At 39.1% G+C, this 20,201-nt stretch overlaps 1 protein-coding gene across 3 annotated transcripts in view; it reads left to right on the forward strand.

The window, feature by feature from the left end:
• OPHN1 (oligophrenin 1) overlaps positions 1-20,201 on the forward strand; it is a 507,505-nt gene that overhangs the window by 167,389 nt on the left and 319,915 nt on the right. For all 3 annotated transcript variants that reach the window (XM_032393808.1, XM_032393806.1, XM_032393807.1), the window contains exon 3: positions 5,491-5,586. In XM_032393808.1, the coding sequence (XP_032249699.1) occupies positions 5,491-5,586 (96 nt within the window). The remainder of the gene's footprint in view (positions 1-5,490; positions 5,587-20,201) is intronic.

The raw sequence follows: 20,201 nt of genomic DNA on the forward strand, positions 1-20,201 counted from the left end.
TTGAAGAGACTGTGTTTTTTCCATTGCATGTTTTTTCCTGCTTTGTCAAAGATTATTTGACCATAGAGTTGAGGGTCCATATCTGGGCTGTGTGTTCTCTTCCATTGGTCTATATTTCTGTTTTTGTGCCAGTACCATGCTGTCTTGCTGATCAGAGCTTTGTAGTATAGCTTGAAATCGGGGAACGTGATGCCCCCAGCTTTGTTTTGCTTTTTCAACATTTCCTTGGCGATTCTGGGTCTTTTCTGATTCCATTCAAATTTTAGGTTTGTTTGTTCCAGCACGTTGAAAAATGTCATTGGAATTTTGATCGGGATGGCATTGAAGGTATAGATTGCTCTGGGTAGCTTAGACATTTTAACAGTGTTTATTCTTCCGAACCATGAGCATGGAATATTTTTCCATCTTTTTGTGTCTTCTTCAATTTCTTTCATGAGTGTTCTGTAGTTCTTAGAGTATAGATCCTTTACCTCTTTGGTTAGGTTTATTCCGAGGTATCTTATGGTTTTTGGTGCTATTGTAAATGGAATCATTTCTCTAATTTTTCTTTCTACAGTTGTGTTGTTAGTGTATAAGAAAGCAACTGATTTCTGTGCTTTGATTTTGTGTCCTGCCACATTACTGAATTGCTGGATGAGTTCTAGTAACTTGGGGGTGGAGTCTTTTGGGTTTTCCACATGAAGTATCATGTCGTCTGTGAAAACAGAGAGTTTGACTTCTTCTTTGCCAATTTGAATACCTTTATTTCTTTTTGTTGTCTGATTGCTGTTGCTAGGACTTCTAGTACTGTGTTGAACAATAGTGACGAGAGTCCACATCCTTGACGTGTTCCTGATCTTAAGGGAAAGGCTCTTAGCTTTTCCCCATTGAGGATGATATTCGCTGTGGGTTTTTCATAGATGGATTTTATGAACTTGAGGAATGTTTCCTCTATCCCTATACTCTGAAGAGTTTTAATCAGGAAAGAATGTTATATTTTGTCAAATGCTTTTTCTGCATCAAGTGAGAGGACCATATGGTTCTTCTCCCTGCTCTTGTTAATGTGTTCTATCACATTGATTGATTTGTGAATGTTGAACCACCCTTGCATCCCGGGGATAAATCCCACTTGGTCGTGGTGGAAGATCCCTTTAATGTATTGTTGGATCCTATTAGCTAGGATTTTGTTGTGGATTTTGGAATCCATATTCATCAGGGATTCTCGGTCTGAAATTCTCCTTTCTGATGGGGTCTTTGCCTGGTTTGGGGATTAAGGTAATGCTGGCCTCATAGAATGAGTTTGGAAGTTTTCCTTCTGTTTCTATTTTTTGAAACAGTTTCAGTAGAATAGGTATTATTTCTTCTTTGAATGTTTGGTAGAATTCCCCAGGGAATCCATCAGGCCCTGGACTCTTGTTTTTTGTGAGGTTTTTGATCACTGCTTCAATCTCGTTGCTGGTTATTGGCCTATTCAGGTTGTTAATTTCTTCCTGTTTCAGTCTTCGCAGATTATAGGTTCCAGGAAGGCCTCCATGTCATCCAGATTGCTCAGTTTATTGGCATATAGTTGTTGATAATAATTTCTAATAATTGTTTCTATTTCCTTGGTGTTAGTCGTGATCTTTCCCCTTTCATTTATCATTTTATTAATGTGGGTCCTTTCTCTTTTCTTTTGGATAAGTCTGGCTGGTGGTTTATCGATCTTATTAATTCTTTCAAAGTACCAACTTCTGGTTTCGTTGATCTGATCTACTGTGTTTCTGGTTTCGAAATCATTGATTTCTGCTCTAATTTTAATTATTTCTCTTCTAATGCGTGGCTTAGGCATCGTTTGTTGCTTTTTCTGTAGTTCTTTGAAGTGTAGAGTTAGTTGGTAATTTGACCATTTTTTGTACGTTTTAAGGTACACTTTCAACTAACCCTGTAACCCATATCCCTGTAAAAACCCTTATGTATTTACCCAAGGTAAGTGAAAATACATGTCCTAGAAAAGATTTATGTATGAATGTTTAATGTTCTTCACAATAGTGAAAAACTAGAAATAGCACAATGTGCATAAATAGGTGAATGAATGAATTATGGTATATTTATATAATGGAATCTACTCAGCAAGAAAAAAAATGAATTACAGGTCGATTAATTTCTAAGATTTTGTGCAGACCAAAGTAATTTAGATATAAGAGTATGTTCCAGGGCGCCTGGGTGGCTCAGTCATTAAGCATCTGCCTTCGGCTCAGGTCATGATCCCAGGGTCCTGGGATCGAGTCCCACATCGGGCTCCCTGCTCAGCGGGAAGCCTGCTTCTCCCTCTCCCACTCCCCCTGCTTGTGTTCTTGCTCTCGCTGTCTCTCTCTCTGTCAAATAAATAAATAAAATCTTTAAAAAAAATAAAGAGTATGTTCCATATGATTGCATAGAAAATAATAGTGATAATAAGTAAATTGGTTTCTATACAACATTAATTAATTAGCTGACTAATTAGTCTTGTTTTCATTTTCCTTATTCCCAGAAAGCTTCAGTTGCGTAAGAAACACTATCCTGCTACATTCTAGAATGAGTGAGTGAAAAACATTATAAAAGACAGATGAATATGAAGGTGGTGTAGAGATAACCCTCAAAGATAGCTTGAACACTTACGAGATAGAGACTTGGTCGACAGGGATGCAGAAGTATTAGGAAAGATAAAATAACGATTTTACATGGTGTAGAGTGATGCAGTAAGTTTTATTTTGATTAGGAAATAAGTGCCCCATAGATAACAAGCATTGCTACGTTATCTATTGATTCTTTGGAGTCCAAAAGTTACCCAACTCATTTATCTGAAATACAGGACTCATTCCTGACACTCTTCTTAGTACAGAGGCCATTTATATGAGACTTTGTTTCGATGAAGAGCTGCAAATTTATGCTTGTTCATATTTGTGGATGTGATTTGTTTGCATTGTCTCATTGTTTATTTTTTATTTATAAGGTAAGTATAGGAATGCCTATCTTTGTGTATTCAAGAGGAGTAAATGAGAGTGCTTACGGAAAGTCCTTCGTAAACTTTTTCATGCTCTGTGCAAATGTAAAGTAGTGTTTTCAATCAGGCCCGAGGTCTGGAGAAGAGAAGTTGGTGCAAATAATGAAAATGGGAATGAATGCAACTCCTTTCTTACCCCATGCTTTTACTTACAAAATAATATAAATGTAAAAAATCATAATATTTGTGGTTTCTGAAATGTTCAAATAGTTCTAAAAGAGGAGTGATTATTAAGTGTACCTTGTTTGCATTAAGAAAAAACTGAAGGAATCCAGGTATTTGTGAAAGGTCAATATAATGAATATTCTTATTTAATTTCTCTGCGTGACACAGAAAGCACATGGGGGAATTCTGAGCTTGTTCTTTTCTGCTACTGGCCAAGGAGGCCAGAGGAAAGTGATTGTTTTCCAGCCATGGAGCCAGTTTTGTGTTCTCTTTTTGATGAAATATGGAAAACAGGGTGTGCATGCCCTTCTTACATTTATGTGTACCAGATTTGATGTAGAAAATGTTACTCCAGAGTGTGGAAATTTGAGAAGGCATGGTAACCTGGTCTGCAGTCCCTACTCTTTGTAAAACCTTTCTTCTTCTTTTTTAAAAGATTTATTTGAGAGAGTGTGAGCGAGTGGGGGGAGGGGCCGAGAGAGAGAGCGCGTGAGAGAGATTCTCAAGCTGACTCCCTGCTGAGCACAGATCCTGACACAGGGCTCAATCCCAGTACCCATGAGGTCATGACCCGGGGCAAAATCATGAGTCAGATGCTTAACTGACTGAGCCACTGCTCCTCTCCTCTTCTTCTTTCTCCTCCTTCTCCTCTTCCTCCTCCCCCTTCTCTTCCTCCTCCTTCTCCTCCTCCTGCTTCTCCTCCTCCTCTCCCTGCCTCCTCCTCACCAATGATGTGTTTAAAGGGTCAAGGATCGGGGCGCCTGGGTGGCTCAGTTGGTTAAGCAACTGCCTTCGGCTCAGGTCATGATCCTGGAGTCCCGGGATCGAGTCCCACATCAGGCTCCCTGCTCAGCAGGGAGTCTGCTTCTCCCTCTGACCCTCCTCCCTCTCATGCTCTCTCTCTCTCATTGTCTCTCTCGCAAATAAATAAAATCTTAAAAAAAAAAAAAATTAAAAATTAAAAAAAAAAATAAAGGGTCAAGGATCTAAATACTGAAAATAAGCTCTTCTGTAAATGTGATGTAGGCAAGAGGACAATAAAATTCTAGGCAGGTTAATCTGTTCCAACCCAATGTCTGAACATGTTCTATTGTGTTTGTGCCTAACCATGTTAGCTTTTTATTGAAAGGAATAGATGTTATTGTTTGCATTGTCTCCCTTTCTGTTAGTCTGAGAGTAAAAACTCTCATAAGCCTATGTATCTGATAGATGTGAAAGTGGAGGAGGATGAAACTATGGAGTTAAAGAAGAAATAGGAAAAGGGAAGCAAAAATAACCAGAAGTTTGAGCTTCCCTAGAAGATGGTCTAATGTGTTACTTTAGTTAGTGCGAGGGGTGCCCCTTAAACTTTAAAGGACATATGAAGTATATGAAAATGCAGTTTCTGATTCTGTAAGTCTGCAGTTTGACCTGGGAATGTGTATTTCCATAAAGCTCCCTGGTGATGATGATTCTGCTCTGAGAACCACTCAGAGTAGCAAGGCTGGAGAGTTTGGCTGTACTTTTTGGTGAAGGTCATATTTTAAAAATTTCACTAAAGATAGTTTGTCAAAAGGCTAGCTAAATGTGATTTAGTTTTATACCTTCATTAGACTTTCATATAATAAAATTCAAAATTATTCACCAAAAATAAAAGCATTTGTCTGGGCATACCACCCTGAAGTTTTTCATTAATTGCCTCCCTAGTTCGGGTCCCTTGCTGAAAACTATGTGAACAATTTGTTCTCCTGCCAGATAGTATCCTAACCCAGGCTGCCATATGGTTAATGTGTAAAATGTCTAGGTTGTGCCTGTGTTGCCATGGAAAAGGCCCTGGAGAAACAGACAGACCATCTGGCTTCTACTTTTGATACTGCTGGCTAGCTCAGGGACCTTAAGTACAAGAGCTCTAAAATTCAGCTATTTTTTTCTTTTGTGGAATGATTGTGGGTATTTGTTTGGTGAGAGGTGAGAAAGCATTTAGTTAGTGCCCGTAACTGGTGCTCAATTAATGCTTAAAGAGACTCTTTAGGAGTAAAACTAAGTAGTTTTAAGTCTTACAGGCTTTGGGTAGAAGGAGTCAGAGAGGACAGGAATTGAGATTAAAACATGTCCTATAACTTAAAAGAAGGACTTCACCATGCTGCCCTCCTTCTTCTTTAATGGTTTTAGTTGCTCAAATCTTGTACTGAAGTTCTGATCTTTTGTTTAACTTTATTAAATGCAAGTTGCTAACTACTGGGAGAACTTCCTTTTGCTTTTCTTCTATCAGCCTTATCAGAAATGAGTAAATCCATTAAAGGACAGCAGTCTTGACCATTTCTTCTGTTTCTCTTACTTTGCAGATTATTCTTCAGCTGTTCAGAAATTTTCTCAGACACTTCAGTCCTTTCAGTTTGATTTTATTGGAGACACTCTGACTGATGACGAGATTAACATTGGTAAGTCTTCAGCTACATGTGGCCTTGTGCCTCTGAAGGCAGTTCTGAGACTCCTCGGTTTTTGGATACAGGGAACCTGGGCATCTTCATCCTCTGTGGTCTAGTGTCAAGATCATGGGAGGCTGCTTAAGAAGGGTAAAGAAACATTGTCTCCCAGTCCCCTTCCCCTCTCAAACAAAAGCAATAAGAAGATAGCCCTTAAGCCTCCACTGAGGCCTTTGACTCAGTCAATCTGCAGGGGACTTTTTCTTTAAAGAATCTAATACATGAAAATAGATATTTTTGTAAAATATCAATTAAAGAGTGATTTTTTTAAAAAAAAATTCCAAAATGATTTAGAGTAACAGTCCTCCAAGGAATAAACTCCTCTAGAATGTTTAAAAGTAACATCTATATATGTCCAGCTTTTCAGACAACAGGACATTTGACATCTCTCTTGGGAACTGAATTTAACAAGTCACTCTATGAGCTGTGTGATCTCGGACAGATACTTCCTTTTTCTGAGCTTTAGTCTTATCATCTATAAAATGTGTTTAATATTAATATCAAGAATGTTACCAGGAAGAGATTGAATAGTGGACGTTAAAGAACTTTGTGTTAGTTGTTATGAAGTTATAGTAGTGTCAGCAAACTATGGCCCTTGGGCCAAATGTTGCCTGCCACCTTTTTTTGGTAAAGTTTTGTTGGAACACAGCCACATATATTCGTTTAAATATGGTCTAAGGGAAAAAAATATTGTCTAAGGGTACTTTTGTGGTAGGACAACAACATTGAGTAGAAGTGGCAGAGCCTGGATGGCTTTCAAAGCCTAAAATATTTGCTCTGGTCATTTAAGAAAAAGTTTAGTAACCAGTGAGCTAAAGAATTAGTGTAAAACATTTGCTAGACAAGAACACTGAATCACAGAACTGTTGTGAATAATTTAATGTCAGTGAGACAAGTTAGTTACAAGGCTGTATTTATGAACCCCGGCATTAAAATATGAAAATGTATTATTATTATTTAATGGTCATTTTAGTAAATATGAATAATATATAAAAGTATAAAATTACCTATGATAGTAAGATATTCCATCACAGAAACAATGTATTAGATGGTATTGGCATGTTATATTTTAGCTGTCTTTTGTACATGTATCTCTTATGTGTATGCAATTTAGTTCATGCTAAATATATAATTTTATCTTTTTAACCTAACAGTTTATCATAATCAGCTTCTGTTATCATTTAAAATTCTTTGTAAGTTTCATGGGGGAGCAAGGACATTGTTTTTATTCACTGCTATTTCCCCAACATGTAGAGGGTGCCTAGCATATAGTAGATACTCAGCACATGTTTGTTGAGTAAATAAATAATGGATGAATTCAGATCTCTTTATTATAGGAGCCATAGTTTATATGATATTCAACTATTTAGCTTATTTCCAATTTTTCACTCTTATAAATAATACTGCAATGAGTACTTCCATGAGACTAAGATTGATGACTGTTTTGGTACATGTGGTAGTGTAACTAATGAGGCACACATTTGCATTTAGATTATTTATTCACTTCACTTCATTTTAATTTTACAGATCTATTTTTGTCTAAGGGCATGACTCATTTAAAAGTTAATATCATGAGCTCTAGAGTCAGATAGCCCAAATTTGAACTCTAGCTTTGGAACTTATTATCTGTGTAATCTGGGGAGGTGACTTTCCCTTTATTGAGTGTTAATTTTTCTCATCTTTGAAATAGGGTTGAGATGATCAATGCCAAATGTGCACAGTGCCTAAATATATGTTAACTGTTTAGTGATTGTTAATGTAAGACTTGATTTCTTTGTACTCTGCAATGGACTGAGTGTTTCTGTGTCCTTCCCAAAATTCATATGTTGAAATTCTAACCCCTGATATGATGGTGTCAAGAGCTGGAGTCTTTGGGAGGTAATTAGGTCATGAAAGTGGAACCCCTCATAGATGGGATTAGTGCCCTCATAAAAGAGACACCAGAGGACTCTTTTACCCTCCTTCCATCACGTGAGGATACACAAGAAGTTGTCAGTCTACAACCTTGAAGAGCGCTCTCACCAGAACCTAACTATGCTGACACTCTGATCTCAGACTTCAGCCTCCAGAACTGTGAGAAATAAATTTCTGTGGTTTATAAGCCACCCAGTCTATAGTATTTTGTTATAGCATCCTAAACTTAGTAAGACAGAAAGAAATCGGTACTGAGAAGTCAGGGTGTTCTGTACCAAATACCTAAAAATGTGGAAGTAGCTTTGGAACTGAGTAATGGGAAGAAGCTGCAGAAGTTTGGAGGTGTATGCTAAGAAAAGCCTAGATTGTCATGAATGGAATTTTAAAGGCAATTGTGGTGAGAGCTCAGAAAGAAAAAAGGCGAGCCATAGAGAAAGTTTCCATGAAGAACATGTTATTAGACAATGGAGAAAAGCAATCCTTGTTATAAAGTAGGCAAAGAACTTGGCTGAATTGTGTTTGCATTCTAGTGTTCTGTAGGAGGTAGTGCTTTCTGACTGAAAAAATTGAATATTTGGCTGAGGAAATTTCTAAGCAAAGTTTTGTTAAAAGAATGGCTTGGTTCCCCCTGTTTCTACCAAAAGCTGAGAGGAGAAAAATGAATTGAAGATGGAATTATTAAACAAAATGGAACCAGAACTTCAAGATTTGGACACTTCTCTGCCTGTCCACATTACAAAAAATGACAGTGTGTTTGGAAGAGAACACCAAGGGTGTGGTGGACTGACCATTGCATAAGGAGATCAATGTGGGTGTGAACCATGGAACAGAAGCCAGGAATAGAGATGGGATTATATGAGCAGAAACACTACCAGCTGGGACTATAGGAAACAAAAATGGGACAAAATGAAGGAAGACTGACTTCTTAGACCCTATTAGACCAGACCATATAGCTATTTGGCTATGAACATGCACTATTTTTCAAAGACAAGAGAAGAAGGACTCTGAAGCCAATCCTGAGATCATCAGGGCTGCCACTTCCATCACATGCGTAGAGTGCAGAGGCTCTGGAGCCTCCCCCTAGATTTGAAAGGGTGAGACCAATGCCCAAGGAGCTGTAAGGGGTGCGCCCACTGAGGGTACAACACCCATCTTACCATAAATGTCAACAAGTGCTGTTTAGGAAAAAGGTGTGTGAGTTTGAGCGTGATGGCTTATAAACAAAAATAAAAATAGCGCCGCCCCCTCCACCCTCCTGCTATTGATGCCAGGTTCTTGTGGATGTTTATGAACTCCATTTTAGCTGCTCGCTGTGACACAGCTTCTTAATGTATGCTTTACAACAACACTTTAACTCAGTTGCCATTTGCCTACCATCTCCAGAAACTCATAGTTACCATCTGGTCATTGCCTTTAAGGATGATGACTCATGAATTGACCTTTCTTGATGGGGACTGAATAAAGATTTTGAGGTGTTAATTGGCCTGTCATAGTCATTGTCCTTGTTGAATGTGTCATTTTGAGAACTGGGATTTGTGGTGGTAGTGAGAAGAACAACCAGTGCTCCAGCAGTTTAAGGTAAGGCTCTTTGGAGGCTTTGAGAGGAAATATTAGACACCCTACTGGGAGGGCATTGTTGGGAAACATTTGCTTTGGAAGCTGAGACAGGAGAGTGTGCCATACCCTCCAATTGCCAACACTACTGGCCCAGAGTAGGTAGATCTTCTGTTTAACTGGAAAAATTGGTAAAAGTACAGTTATGATAGAATTTTGGGTTGAGATTTAGATTTCACATTATATGTGAAGAGAGCCTTGCAGTTCTTTTCATAATGCATTTTTCATGATGGCTGCAAAATGTGACTCAGTACCATTAACCCCCTTGTAGATACCAGTTGTCTAAACAGAGATGGTAGTGATTCCTAGAGGATGTGAGTCAAAACCTGAGGCTTCTTTGGAGAGTCCCTTCCCTTGATCATCAGCGCTAGTAACTAACTTGTGTAGTCTGTGTCTAATAGGGACAAGTGGGAGAAAGTGTCTCACTGCCCTGATGATGACATTTGTCCCTGCTCTAGACCAAGACATCTGTGCCTTCAATTGGCATTGCCTGGCTTTTTCTCTACCTCTGTAGCTCAGTAACCAAAGGAAATCTCAGGAGTTTGTGTAGTTTTGTGTATACTTCAGATTTATTAGCTATGGGATCTTAGCAACATTACCTAAGCTTTTTGGGCCTCTGTTTTCCTCATCTGTAAAGCAGGAAGTATAATCTATTTCATAAGACTGTGAGGAGTAAATCAGATAAATACATACACCAGAGAGTATATGTAAATCATTAGGCTCAGTGTCTGACTTATGATTGGTGCTCAGTATTTCATAGTTGTTACCAGAAAGGTGGTAGAACCTAAGTTTTGGAAAATTTCAGTTTGAAATTATACTTCCTGAATAACTGCAAAAGAAAATGTAAAATAAACTGTTAATATTCTAGGAACCTTAGGGAGTATCTAGCTTAGTTATTCCTAATATATGTCACAGTGACCTGAAGCTCTTATTGATCCAGAGTCTCAGGACCTCTCTTAGATCAAATGAATCAGAATCTCTGTAGTGGAGCCCAGGGCCCTGATTTCTACACAGTCATCATAAAATCCGTGAGCATTTTGGAACCCCATGTCAGTTTTCAGGGTTTTTCAAACTGTTCCTTGGATCCTCAATTTCTCCTATCCACCAATGCTCAAATGAAGCATGTAAGAATTTACTTGAAAAATTGAATTTCCAGATTAAAAAATAAGCTGATACTTTCACAGGTGCTTACCAAGTACCAGGTCTTTAAGCACTTTACATAAACTGATGAGAGAGAAGCAGGGAGACAGTGACAGAGAGAGGTGTGTGCGTGTGCACACACACACACACACACACACACACACACACAGCAAGAGAGGGAGGGAGGGAGGGAGAAAATGAGAATATACTAAGCTAGTTCACCAACCTCCGCACCACCACTCCTGCCAATTCTACAGATAGGGAAACTGATGTCCAGAGTTGGGCTAGTGATTGTTGAAGGTAGTGCCAGATTTATTGCTAGAACCAAGGTCTCCTAAAGCCCAACTGATTTATTGAACTAATTTTTATTGAGCACCTGCCATGAACCCTGCCCTCATGGAGCTTCCATTCAGGTAAGTTTTAGGAAGAAGTATAGGCAAATAACTTCCTATATCATTGCAGTACCAGGAGCAAGAAAGATGGGTGCTTCCCACGTAGGCTTCAGAGAACCTCCTTGCTCTTTTCTTAGGAACCCTGCTATTGTATTTGTTCATTAGTAAATAGGTAGAAAGTGTCCATTAAGTTCCATAGACTGGGGATTCAGAGACACAATGAATCTCCCTGCCCTTGAGGATCTCATAGTCTATTAAAGGAGGCAGATGAGTATACAGACAATTGTAAGACAATATAAAAAGTACTTTGATAGAGGTAGGCACACAGTAGCTCCTATTCCACACTGGTGTGAGAGAGAGAGAGAGAGAGGGAGAGAGAGAGAGAGACAGATGGGGAGAATAAACAAGGAAGGCTTCTCAGAGAAATGATATCTAAGTTAGATGCAGGGCTAGGGTGAGGCAAGCGAGGATGCTAGGGCTGCAATTTAAGAAAGCACTTATTCTCAGGTTCATGCAAAGTGCAGGTGGGCACCAGAGTGTGAGTGCCTCCTAAATTTTGCACCATAAGTGCCTCACTTGCCTCTCTCCTGTCCTGGTCCTGATCTGAGTTGAATTTCTAAAGGATGAATGAGAATTAAGAAAAGACAACAGAGAAAACAAATATACAAAAGCACAATTGAGGGGAGTAAGATTATCTTTCTTGAAACTGGAAGTCACTGATTGTGACTGGAAAAAGTGGGGAAGGAGTCAGAGATTAAGACCTGAGAGGTTGCATAAAGGCTAAGTTAGAGTCTTGGCAGGTGATGAAAATGAGCAAAAGCAGACTGTATATAGGATGACAATTGATATTGTGTCTCTGTTACTTGGTAATGAGAGGTAGAGCTTGTGACAAACAGAAAAAGACATGCTCCATCTAAGAGCAGCATCCTTGAATGGGCTCCAGTGATTGTTGGTATCTAAAAATATGGGCCTATATTGCCAGAATCTCCTATTTTTTCCCAGAAAGTGATACCCAGATACTTTATGCACAGTATTAAGTGTCAGCAGTTAAGTCAAAAACACTATGCGAACCAAACAAAACATACCTGTTGGCCAAATACAGTACATGGGTTCATGATGCTGATGCCTGGGTTAGACAGTGAGGGGCCTGGAATACCTCATGAAATATTTTGGATTGTATCCTGAAGTTTATGGGGAGTAATACACAAATGGGAAAAGATCAGGAAGGGGAGACCTAGGCAGATTCCCAAAAGTTTTGACTTAATCTTAAAAACTCTGGTGGACCTCCCTGGAGAACCTTATATATATATATTTTTTTTTCTTTTAGAGTTTTTATTTAAATTCCATTTAACATACAGTGTAATATTAGTTTCAGGTATGGAATTTAGTGATTCATCACTTACAGATAACACCCAGTGCTCATCGCAAGTGCCCTCTGTAATATCCATCACCCATTTAACCCATCCCCCTGCCCATCTCCCCTCCAGCAACCCTCAGTTTCTTCTCTATAGTTAAGAGTCTGTTTTCTGGTTTGCCTCTCTCTCTTTTTTCCCTGTGTTTATCTTTTGTGTTTCTTAAATTCCACATATGAGTGAAATCATACGCTATTTGTGTTTTTCTGACTGACTTATTTCGCCTAGCATAACACACTCTAGCTCTATCCACATTATTGCAAATGTCAAGATTTCATTCTTTTTAGAGCCAAGTAATATTCCATTGTGTGAGTGTGTGTGTGTGTGTGTGTGTGTGTGTGTGAATAGTGTATATGATGTTTTCTTGTTCTTTCTTTTGGGATGAATTCTTTTGTCTTGGCATTTTGTCTAGGTTGGCTTTATGAAGATGAGGTTGTGTAATGTCCAGGGCCTGGTGCTTCCGGCTCTAGTGTGTACTGTGTGCATTTTGCTGTTGTGTTTTGGCTGCTCTATCCCTTAGATCAGTCTTCTACAGTGGTTCTCCTTGTCGGCAGTGGGCAGTGTTTGGTTCTTGGCCAGAGTGTGGCAAATTTTAACTAGGTGTGTTCTGTTCTGCTTTTTAAATGAGACCTGATGCTATTTCCTCTAGAACTGAAGCTTTGCAGAACTCAGTGGTCACTAGACATGGTGCATTTGGAGATGTGTGCTTTTCTTCTTGGGAGGGAGCCTGCTGTGCTGGTCCTTAGGCACGCTTTCCTGAGAAAAGCAGTACTAGCAGAGTGCAGGGGGGTGAGGCTTGATGTAAGCAGGTTAGGCAGCCAGTGCTGGTGTTGTGCTGTTTACTGAAGTTCCTTTATGCTGAGGAGCGGGGTAGGGAAATGGCACCAGCCAGTTCCTTTGTCTCTAGAGAGTGGAGTCTTTGCTTGCTACTATCAGCAAAGCCCTCCCAAAAGAGCGAATAATTTCCCCTCATGTGTCCCAGGTGTTCTTCAAATTGTTTTTACACTGTGTCTGGGTTGTTTGCCTGCCTGGACCAGCACAGTTCACTTTGGGCTCTATCCCAGTCAAGCCAGCTGACTTTTAAGACTCTATACTTTGGGGACCTGGTGTGGCAGGGATCAGCATTGGTCTTCTGTGCTGGTCTTCTGGGGTCCTGCCATGCCAGGACTGATGCAGTTTTGACCCAGAAGGGCAGTCATGACAGAGCACGGGGGCATGGGACTTGGAGCAAAGCCGGCTAAACAGCCAATGTCTAGGTTAGGCACCTTTAGTAGGTGTGTCTGCACCTCTGCTGAGCGGTGGGGAAGTGAAATGGCGCCAGCTGGCTCTTTTGTTCCTGGAGAGGCAATGCCACCTCTCACAGATGCGCTTCAAAAAGAGGGAACAGTCCCTTCCAACGTGTCTTAGGTGATCCTCAGGTCATGCCATCTGACCCCAGGTTACCTGCCTGCCATCTGTCTAGGAGTAGGGCAGCACCCTCAGGGCTCTATCCCAGCCATACTGTGGAGCTCTAAAACTCCAGTCTTGGAGCCCCACTGGTTGCCAAAATCTGACAAAAATGTCAGCTCCTCTCGATTTCCCAGCCATTTGCTTTGGGGAAGTGCTCTCCTTGTGTGATCCCCTGTGCATTCCTCTCTTGCCTTTTTCCGCATTTGGGTCTCCATCCCCTTTGTAGCACCTGAGATGTGTTTCTCCCCCAAACCATGTCTCTGCCAAGAACCTTATATTTCAACCCTGAGTTTCAGTCTTATCACTAAGCGGGGTATCCATTGGGTGAACCTTGGTAGCATAGTCCTCTTTTGTGCACCTGGCTTGTTACCTCTTTCCCAGAAGATGGCACTTATTAAGTTTTAGCAGGTTTGTTTATGCCTAGAGAAACAAAAAACAGTGTTGTAAAATCTCAGACTACAAATTACATTTCCACTCTAGTCATCCTAACATTTTTGAAGAAACTCCTTTGTGGACCAAGCAGATTGACTTAAGGTCAAACTTGCAGGTAGAAAATTCCATCAACCACCAATTACTGCTTTCTGGGAGCAGATAGCTCAGATAAAGTTCAACATCGTCATTCCCCCCTCCTCAGCCCCCATACGTTTAATCAACATGGATATTATTCATTGCTGAAAACTCACAGCCAGTCATAAACCACCTGATTAGAAAGGAATTAGTCTCTTGAGGACTTTTCTTGATTTTTTTTTTTTCTGTAAAACTGATTGGATCATTTTTTGAGAGGGGGGTGGCAAAAGTCAGTTTTTTTAGCATCAGGCAACTTAAAAGAAGAGGGATACCTAAAGAGAAAAAGAGAAATACTAATATCAAAGTGCATATTAAAGAAAAGAGCCAGGAGTTAAACCCTGAAGTTCCAGTGGTTTCTAAGAGGTCAGTGGGGAAAAATCTATCAACTGTACTGTACCACTCCTGGAGTTTCTTGAAGCTCCCAAGCTGGGTGTCAGTGCTTTAGATGACATTGTCCACAGACTTGGCTACCATGCATATAAGGGCATACATAAACTGAACATTTCACCAGGCTTTCTTAATCCAGACAATGTCTTCTCCAGGGAGAGTCTAGCTCAGTGCATGGTCTCCTGTTGTGGTGAGCCCTTAGAAGTTTATACCAAGTTATCAGGCTTTATTTCACCGGTCTTCAGATCTTGGAGAAAGGGCCAGTTGTAAGGCAACCTGGAATCTTTATAGGAAACTGGGCTGTCAGGTTTTAGTTCTTCGTGAGTCTGAGTCATATGAGAGGGGGAAAATTGGAATTGTTAGTTTGGAGGATTATAACTAGATATTAAAGGAAATGGAAAGGATTGAAAATTTGGTATTTACAAATTGGGTAAGATAGCAGGACCCAGTCTGATTTACAGATAGGTACCAAAACAGTTTTTTTGACAGAGAAGGGGAGAAAGCCAATGAAATCTTAACCAGGCAAGATAGAATTTGCATGCTCATAAATTACCCACAATTAACAAGAGATGCAAAAGCTCAACTAACTCAAAGACAAAAAACAGGGCAAAACCGATAATCCAGAAGGGTGTGCTATGCATCGTTATCCATTAAAACAAAATTTCTCTCTTTTGATCAAAGTTCATCTCAAAGATTAATTTTTTTCAAAGATAAATTACTCTTTTTTTTTTCAAAGATAAATTACTCTTGATCAAAAAATAAGGCTAGTCTTACTAGATTTGGCCTAATTATTTATATAGTTGCAACCAAGATGGTAATTTGCCATATGGGTCTATTTGAGTTTGCTTTGCCAGAAGTTTTCATAAAGAATCTCAGGTGGATTTTTAGAAGTCTCTTGAGGCTAAGAAGTCAATCTAAGTATTAAATCTACCAGATTTCACCTGTACTACCTATAAATTTGAGTGAATTCCTTTCTTCTCTAGATCCCCAAAAATATCCAAAAGTGTTTGGGCCTGCCAGGAAGAGACTTTCCTACTCACTTATAAGGCTGGAAACTATGTAATCAGGTATCAGCCTGGTTTCCCCAAGAGGGCTTTGTATGCATTGGCTCTATAAAGTCAACCTTTCTTCCTTAAGCATATCTGGTCCCATATATCTGATTCAATGACCATCATGTTCAGTTATGTCATTCCAGGCAAGGCTTTGGTTGCATAACCAGTGTTTTCAATCCTGTCCTGATAACAAAGAGTTCAGACTGTCATTAAACCTATGCAAATAATTATATTTTCTTGGAAATAAGAATATTTAATATGAATTTCTGAATCATGGAGAGATTTTGGAAGAGAGAATAAGATATTTAGAAATTTCATTTTTATAAAAGCATAATCCACTAATTGTTATGACTTATAGATAGCTTATGAAATAAGAGAAATGTGTTCCTTATATTTCCAAAAATAGAACATTATATCATCAATAATATTCCAAACAAAACCCTCAGTCATCCTTCATCAGTTTACTTAGTCCTAAGAAATAAATTCTTGTTCCATTTGGCTGTGCATTAACAGCCACGTTAACTCACCTGATTCTTGATTAGAGTTCTTGAAATCCTGACTCAGTTCACTGGTATAACCTCAAAGTTCTTTAAAAAGTGCCATCAGAAGCATGTACATAGAAGTACTGGTACAGCCCTTTTCCATGGGGTTCTGAGAAAATTCTTCTTTGTTAACAGTGAAGTATCCTGGCCTGTAGCCCACTGCCAGTGTTTTCTTGGATGCATCAGTTTAAAATATAAAATATTATAGATGAGAAAAAGATTTAAATGGCTGTAGCTTACTACTAATCATTTTCAAAAGTGAAAGATCTGATGAGAGTTCATTACAAGAAATATAATGCAACTGACAAAGACAGGGTTGTCCCTGTGACCTTCAAAACAAGATAAAAGTCAATCTAAGAAAAGTTTTTAGACAAAATATAAACATAATGGTTTCTATTTTCAAGGAGTGGATATTACATGTCATTTATAAAAATGAATGAATACAATCTTTACAAGGGAAAAAATCTCCAGATATAATGTAATAATACTGACATAATATACGAATCATATAGTTAGAATATACCAAGAATACATCAAGAATATCAAGTAAAAAGGGGCGGAGCAAGATGGCGCAGGAGTAGGAGACCTGGATTTCCTCTCCTCTCAGGAATTCAGCTGGATAGGGATCAAACCATTCTGAACACCTACAAACTCAACAGGAGATCGAAGAAAAGAATAGCAACAACTCTCTGAACAGAAAAGCGACCATTTTCTGGAAGGTCTTTTCTGATTTGCTTAGAGTATATTTTCTGGGGACGTTGTTACCCTGCTAGCATTTTGTTCTCTCATTAATCTATTCTCCTCTGCACAAAATGACAAGACGGAAAAAATCACCTCAACAAAAAGAACAAGAGGTAGTACCGACTGCCAGGGACCTACTCAATACGGACATTAGTATGATGTCAGATCTAGAGTTCAGAATCATCACTTTAAAGATACTAGCTGGGCTTGAAAAAAGCATGGAAGTTATTAGAGAAACCCTTTCTGGAGAAGTAAAAGAACTAAAATCGAACCAAGTAGAAATCAAAAAGGCTATTAATGAGGTGCAATCAAATATGGGGGCGCTAACTGCTAGGATAAATGAGGCAGAAGAAAGAATCAGTGATATAGAAGACCAAATGATGGAAAATAAAGAAGCTGAGAAAAATAGAGATAAACAACTACTGGATCACGAGGGCAGAATTCGAGAGATAAACGATACCATAAGACGAAACAACATTAGAATAATTGGGATCCCAGAAGAAGAAGAAAGAGAGAGAGGGGCAGAAGGTATAATGGAGCAAATTATAGCAGAGAACTTCCCTAACTTGGGGAAGGAAACAGGCATCAAAATCCAGGAAGCACAGAGGACCCCTCTCAAAATCAATAAAAATAGGTCAACACCCTGACATCTAATAGTAAAACTTACGAGTCTCAGAGACAAAGAGAAAATCCTGAAAGCAGCTCGGGAGAAGAGATATGTAACCTACAATGGTAGAAACATTAGATTGGCAACAGACTTATCCACAGAGACCTGGCAGGCCAGAAAGGACTGGCAGGACATATTCAGAGCACTAAATGAGAAAAATATGCAGCCAAGAATACTATATCCAGCTAGGCTGTCATTGAAAATTGAAGGAGAGATAAAACGCTTCCAGGACACACAAAAACTAAAGGAATTTGCAAACACGAAACCAGCCCTACAACAAATATTGAAAGGGGTCCTCTAAGCAAAGAGAGAGCCTAAAAGCAACATAGACCAGAAAGGAACACAAACAATATACAGTAACAGTCACTTTACAGGCAATACAATGTCACTAAATTCCTATCTTTCAATAGTTATCCTGAATGTAAATGGGCTAAATACCCCAATCAAAAGACACAGGCTATCAGATTGGATTAAAAAACAAGACCCATCGATATGCTGTCTGCAAGAGACTCATTTTAGAACCAAAGACACCCCCAGATTGAAAGTGAGGGGGTGGAAACCCATTTACCATGCTACTGGACACCAAAAGAAAGCTGGGGTGGCAATCCTTATATCAGACAAATTAGATTTTAAAGCAAAGACTGTAATAAGAGATGAGGAAGGACACTATATCCTACTTAAAGGGTCTATCCAACAAGAAGATCTAACAATTGTAAATATCTATGCCCCTAACATGGGAGCAGCCAATTATATAAGGCAATTAATAACAAAAGCAAAGAAACACATCGACAACAATACAATAATAGTGGGGGACTTTAACACCCCCCTCACTGAAATGGACAGATCGTCTAAGCAAAAGATCAACAAGGAAATAAAGACTTTAAATGACACACTGGACCAAATGGACTTCACAGACATATTCAGAACATTCCATCCCAAAGCAACGGAATACACATTCTTCTCTAGTGCCCATGGAACATTCTCCAGAATAGATCACATCCTAGGTCACAAATCAGGTCTCAACCGGTACCAAAAGATTGGGATCATTCCCTGCCTATTTTCAGACCACAATGCTTTGAAACTAGAACTCAATCACAAGAGCAAAGTCGGAATGAACTCAAATACATGGAGGCTAAAGAGCATCCTACTGAAGAATGAATGGGTCAACCAGGAAATTAAAGAAGAATTAAAAAAATTCATGGAAACCAATGAAAATGAAAACACAACTATTCAAAATCTTTGGGATACAGCAAAGGCAGTCCTAAGAGGAAAGTATATAGCAATACAAGCCTTTCTCAAGAAACAAGAAAGGTCTCAAGTACACAACCTAACCCTACACCTAAAGGAGCTGGAGAAAGAACAGCAAATAAAGCCTAAACCCAGCAGGAGAAGAGAAATAATAAAGATCAGAGCAGAAATCAATGAAATAGAAACCAAAAGAACAGTAGAAGAGATCAACGAAACAAGGAGCTGGTTCTTTGAAAGAATTAACAAGATTGATAAACCCCTGGCCAGACTTATCAAAAAGAAAAGAGAAATAACCCAAATCAACAAAATCATGAATGAAAGAGGAGAGATCACAACCAACACCAAAGAAATACAAACAATTATAAGAACATATTATGAGCAACTCTATGCCAGCAAATTAGATAATCTGGAAGAAATGGATGCATTCCTAGAGATGTATCAACTACCAAAACTGAACCAGGAAGAAATAGAAAACCTGAACAGACCTATAACCACTAAGGAAATTGAAGCAGTCATCAAAAATCTCCCAAAACACAAAAGCCCAGGGCCAGATGGCTTCCCAGGGGAATTTTACCAAACATTTCAAGAAGAATTAATACCTATTCTTCTGAAACTGTTCCAAAAAATAGAAATGGAAGGAAAACTTCCAAACTCATTTTATGAGGCCAGCATTACCTTGATCCCAAAACCAGACAAAGACCCCATCCAAAAGGAGAATTACAGACCAATATCCCTGATGAACATGGATGCAAAAATTCTCACCAAAATCCTAGCCAATAGGATCCAACAGTACATTAAAAGGATTATTCACCACGACCAAGTGGGATTTATCCCTGGGCTGCAAGGTTGGTTCAACATCCGCAAATCAATCAACGTGATACAATACATTAACAAAAGAAAAAACAAGAATCACATGATCCTCTCAATAGATGCAGAAAAAGCATTTGACAAAGTACAGCATCCTTTCTTGATCAAAACTCTTCAGAGTATAGGGATAGAGGGTACATACCTCAATATCATAAAAGCCATCTATGAAAAACCTACAGCGAATATCATTCTCAATGGGGAAAAACTGAGAGCTTTCCCCCTAAGGTCAGGAACGCGGCAGGGATGTCCACTCTCACCACTGCTATTCAACATAGTATTGGAAGTCCTAGCCACAGCAATCAGACAACAAAAAGAAATAAAAGGCATCCAAATCGGCAATGAAGAAGTCAAACTCTCACTCTTTGCAGATGATATGATACTTTATGTGGAAAATCCCAAAGACTCCACCCCAAAACTGCTAGAACTCATACAGGAATTCAGTCAAGTGGCAGGATATAAAATCAATGCACAGAAGTCAGTGGCATTGCTATACACCAACAACAAGTCAGAAGAAAGAGAAATTAAGGAGTTGATCCCATTTACAATTGCACCCAAAACCATAAGATACCTAGGAATAA

Source organism: Phoca vitulina, unplaced genomic scaffold (assembly GCF_004348235.1).
Source record: "Phoca vitulina isolate PV1807 unplaced genomic scaffold, GSC_HSeal_1.0 scaffold77, whole genome shotgun sequence".
NCBI lineage: Eukaryota > Metazoa > Chordata > Mammalia > Carnivora > Phocidae > Phoca > Phoca vitulina.